The sequence below is a fragment of the Amphiprion ocellaris genome, chromosome 4 (assembly GCF_022539595.1).
Source record: "Amphiprion ocellaris isolate individual 3 ecotype Okinawa chromosome 4, ASM2253959v1, whole genome shotgun sequence".
Taxonomy (NCBI): domain Eukaryota; kingdom Metazoa; phylum Chordata; class Actinopteri; family Pomacentridae; genus Amphiprion; species Amphiprion ocellaris.
In genome coordinates, this window is record NC_072769.1 from 8,011,897 (window position 1) to 8,017,105 (window position 5,209).

Genomic DNA, 5,209 nt, shown 5'->3' on the forward strand with positions numbered 1-5,209 from the left:
CAGACATGAAGATGAATTCGGAATGACAGATGGACTAGATAAAAGAGATCATTTGTTTAACTTGTTATAAATATATTTATCAGCCTTGGTTGGACTCATGTTAATTACCATGTCCCCTTCTCTCGGTTCTTTCTTAGGACTTTGATCTGTGCATTAATTGCTACAACACGAAGGGCCACGAGCACCAGATGGTGAAGTGGGGTCTTGGCCTGGATGATGACAACAACAGCCAGAGTGGAGAGGCCTCAAAGAGTCCGCAGGAGAGCCGGCGCTTAAGTATTCAGCGATGCATTCAGTCCCTGGTCCATGCTTGTCAGTGTCGCAATGCCAACTGCTCTCTACCGTCCTGCCAGAAGATGAAGCGAGTGGTGCAGCACACCAAGGGCTGCAAGCGCAAAACCAATGGTGGTTGCCCTGTATGCAAGCAGCTTATTGCTTTATGTTGCTATCATGCAAAACACTGTCAGGAGAACAAGTGTCCTGTCCCGTTCTGCCTGAACATCAAGCACAAGCTTCGCCAGCAGCAGCTGCAGCACAGGCTCCAGCAGGCGCAGTTGATGAGGAGAAGAATGGCCACCATGCAGGGCAGAACGATGCCGCTACCGTCCCCACCAGCCTCAGCTGCCCCCAGCACTCCCACTTCCCATGCCCAGCCTAACACTCCTCAAACACCCCAGCAGCCACTTTCCAACCAGCCACAGACCCCCAATTCAGCAGGTGTTATGTCTCCCTCTTTTCCCAATGCACCTCGCACAGGCCAGCCTCAAACACCAGTGTCCCAGGGCAAACCTGGGCCCCAGGCCTCCCCTCTACACCAGCAGCAGTCCCCTCTACCCCAGCCGCCCCAGCCACCTCAGCAGCTACCACAGCAGCCTCCACCTGCTGCAGTCAAAATGGCACGGCACATCGAAATGATGGCACAGGCCCAACAGAACCAGCAGAACTACCGGCTTAGTGTGAATGGCTTGCCCATGAATCCCCAGCAGCCACAGCCACGCATGACTGGACCAATGCAGATGGTTCCAGGGCCCCGGGGACAACAAGTCATGCCGGCTGGCATGGCTCCAGGACAATGGCCTGGAGCTGCAGCGTCCATGCAGACGAATCAACAACCAGGCCTTGTCCCAGGCCAGACCGCTCAGCAGACCATTAACATGCAGCGAGCCATGATGCCACCTGGGCAGCAACCTCAGCCGAACCAGAGGATGCTGATACCACAGCAGCCTGGTGCCCGGCCACAGACACCCCAGAGATCTGGTGCTATACCCCCCAACGCCCTGCAGGACCTTCTCCGCACCCTCAAGTCTCCCAGCTCTCCTCAGCAGCAACAGCAAGTCCTTAACATCCTCAAATCAAACCCTCAGCTAATGGCTGCTTTCATCAAACAGCGAACAGCCAAGTACCACGCCAACCAGCCGCAGCAACAACAGCAGCAACAACCGCAAGCAGGTCAGCAACAGCAACCTGGCATGCCAACAATGCAGACCATGGCTATGCCAGGTGGGGCAGTGCAAAGACCAGGGATGCCTCCACAGCAGCCCCAGCAGGCTCCTGTGCAGGGCATGGCTCAGTTAGGGCCTCAAGGGCAGCTGATGAATGCTGCACACAACACCAACCCCCAGATCCAGGAGCTCTACCGTCGGCAGCTCTTAAGACAACAGCAGCAGCAGCAACAACAACAACAAGGAGTGATGCCTCAGGGCCATCCTGGCCAGTTTCCTGCTCAAGCACAGGGTACAACAACTACGTACTCCCAGCTCCGCATGCAGCAACAACAGCAGCAAATAGCCATGCAGGCAGGAGCAGGAGCAGCCGGGGGATCCATGGGTCAGCTCCCGCCCATGGCACAGATGGCCCAGCCTGGCATGGGGATGGACTCCCAGAACATGCTGCATCAACGATTGCTCCAGCAGCAGCAGCAACAGCAGCAGCAACTTCCCCAGCAGCAGGCCGTCCTCAAGCAGCAGATGGGCTCCCCTGCTCAGCCAAGCCCCATGAGCCCCCAGACCCACCTGCTTGCTGGCCAGCCCCAGGGTGGAGCCCACCTCCCTGGCCAGCCTGCACTAGCCAACGCCCTCAGCAACCAGGTCCGTTCCCCCGCACCAGTCCAGTCCCCCTGTCCACCCTCGCAACAGCAGCAGCCACAGCCGCCACATTCCAGTCCCTCACCGCAGGTCCAGAGCCAGCCTCAACCCTCGCCACAGCACCCGCCTCCTCCCCATTCGGGTTCACCCCACCCAGGGCTCGGGGGTCCGCTACAGTCCATGGAGCAGGGACATTTGGGGACGCCAGAACAAAGCGCCATGCTACCGCAGCTCAACACGCCCAACAGAGGAGGGCTGAGTGGTGACTTGGGGATGGTGGGAGATGCTACAGGGGACACTCTGGAGAAATTTGTGGAGGGATTGTAGCATTTTTGCTGGGAACTAAAGAACACATTCTCACTCCCAGGGACCCTCCTCCCACCCTTCCTCTTCGTAGTTTCCCCTCGGACTCTTTATCCCGTTAGAGGGCTTTGTTCTTTCTAAGGTTGACAACGGTTTTTTGTACTGACATGTAAAAAGTTTCAACTGTTGCAAAAAGAAAAAAGAAAATTTGGTTGAGAAAAAAAGCAAAAAAAAAAAAAAAGTCAACACTTCTAGGGAATGTAATTGTTTCCTAAACCCAAGTGGTGGGTATTTCTTCCTTAAGATGTTGAGGGATTTGCAAGTTGCTTCTTAAATAAAATTTAAATCACAAAGAATATATTTTTTGGTTCAGACCAAATGTGTTCAGTACTCAGTTTATTTTTTTGTTGGTTCTTGGTATGGTTTCATGCCTTTCTCGTTTCTTTTTTTTTTTTTTTTTTTTTAAGAAAATGTACAATTGCATTATATTATTCATATCTTTTTATTTTGTACCTTTGGAAAAAAAAACTTAAAGCATTTTGTGTTGAAAACTGTAAAATATTTTGTCTGGGAATCGGGCCAGGTTTTCGTTCTCTTCTCAAGCTGTTTTTCCTGGCAGTTGTAATCTAGTGTTGTACCATTACTGCAAGACGATGCGTTCAGGGACAGAGACCGCTCCCTTCTTATTTGTGTGTATGAAGAGCACTCAGTTGTATTAAAGTAAGAAATGGCCTGCAGCAGGTTGTGTATACACGGAGCATGTATGCAGGCGCACATGAAGACACTGACACAAACCCTCACAGTCACTAAGAGAAACACGGCTCCGAATGGTTTCACCAACACAGACGACAAGGACTGCAACCTTACATCTCAGTGGCCTGGAGTTTGGAAAATCTGTCTTGCAGATGTAGAAAGTTGTTGCTTTGACATAAAAAAGAAATTTGTCCTACTTTTTTGTCATACAAATGTTGTAAAGTGTAAAGAGAGTGTGAGAAAGAGACCAGCCCCCTAAGCTGAGGTGGAATGATCACCGGTTGTTTGTAGGCAACATCTCGGATGACGCCCAGTCCTCTAAATTTTACACTAAGTTGTGTGCTATCTAGGGATGAAGGGCACATTTGAGATTCACCTCGAGGAAAACTAAACGTCATCAACCCTCATTCCTCTCTCACAAAAACTTGAATTAGGGGGATTTACTTTTTCTCCTATTGTAAATCAAGTTATTAAGCAAAATACTATAAATATAAGGAAGAGAGAATGAAATCACTGTATAAACTGGTAAAAGACTCATTTCTTACTTATATACCATATTGTTAAATAAACTGTGTGCAACAGAAGAACTCCAGTACTCTGTTGACTAAATGAGGCATCACTCCTCCTGTTGGTGTGTGTTCATTTGTTTTAGATCAGTAGTGTTTTATCATTTGTGATCAGCGCATGCAAAAATACTTGATAGTGGTCCAAGGACTCTTCCTGTACTGAAGGGTTCCTGAACTGAAGCCAAGTAGTTTCATGTCTGCTTTCAGTCGCATTTATTTCTAATTTGTTTCATAACTTTGATAGTTTTGATATTTTATAGGACTTACAGCACTTTGCAGGTAGAGACAGGGAAGAGGTTACTCTAATAGTAAATTATTTATTAGTATCAGGGATGTAGTAACCAAGATGTCTTTATTTGACAAACTTGCAGAGTAAAGCATTATGAAAGAGCAAGTCAGATCTGCTCGAATCAAGTGAGAAAATCAATTCAAATCAAATGACTCCAATACTAACTGAAAAAGTGTTTGTGTATAATTGATAAGATTCACTTATGCACAAAATATAAACTAGTTACGCTACATTTTGAAGACAATTTGTAGTTAAACCTTGGGTGAGATTCTGTCACAATTGAATCTGTACCTGTAATTCAAGGTATGTGTTCTTTAAAGTAAGTATTGAATACTTTTCTACACGTGCTGCTTTTTAAAAATATTTTTGGCCTTTACTGGTGAGTCAAATGAGGAAGCAGACTGGCAACACAGCGATATGACATGTAACACAAGTCCCTGGCTGAAATTATGCAGCATGAGGTGTACCCACTTGACTGCTGAAGCATTCCCGAATGTGCTGTTAGGAGGACTTTGAGTTAATCTAAAGTCGTTTCTGGAGTCCAGGCTCATGAACACATTTTGACAAATTAGTAAAAGATGGACGAGTCTTGGTGTCTGTGTGTATCCCATCTTAAAGTGAAAAGTTGTTGTTTTAATCGATGTAGTTACAACCTAACAAAAACAGGCAATTTAGGAAAAATGTGATTTGAGTTGGTGACTTTTTTTAAAAGTCCATTTGGATTACATGAAGCATATTTATATTTATATTTTGAACATACTGACTGACGGACCTAATATTTAGAATCTATCAACCTCACACAAGGCTGTAATTTGGTACTTTACCAAGGACAAATATGCGACGTGTGATAAACATAGTCAAGTCACCCAAATAGTATTATTTATGGAGATTAACTTGACCAATTTAGATATTAAGGCTCGGACCAGTATTAATAATTATGGGGACTAACTTTAATTTAGAGCTAATGTTGTGGCAAAAATAAAAAAAATAAAATCTATGTCTAATCAAAGGCTCCAGAATCTATACATTCTTTTAGGTTCATCTAAATGTAATTATCCTATAACCAGAGATGCTAAAATATTTGCTTTTTATATGATAAAATACTTGAGGCCTGGGTTGTATAAAATGAAAATGCTATTAAGTGAATAAATTGAAGTCAACGCGATGCAGTCACATGACCTGAGAGGCGTCCGTTCATTCGTTCGAAAACCGTC

General features: G+C 46.1%; 1 protein-coding gene across 5 annotated transcripts in view; it reads left to right on the forward strand.

Moving 5' to 3' along the window:
• The window catches only part of crebbpa (CREB binding protein a), a 49,682-nt gene extending 45,923 nt beyond the window's left edge, over positions 1-3,759 (forward strand). For all 5 annotated transcript variants that reach the window (XM_035949079.2, XM_035949081.2, XM_055009992.1 and 2 more), the window contains one exon: positions 138-3,759. In XM_035949079.2, the coding sequence (XP_035804972.1) occupies positions 138-2,411 (2,274 nt within the window). In that variant the 3' untranslated portion in view covers positions 2,412-3,759. The remainder of the gene's footprint in view (positions 1-137) is intronic.
• The last annotated feature ends 1,450 nt before the right edge of the window (positions 3,760-5,209 follow it).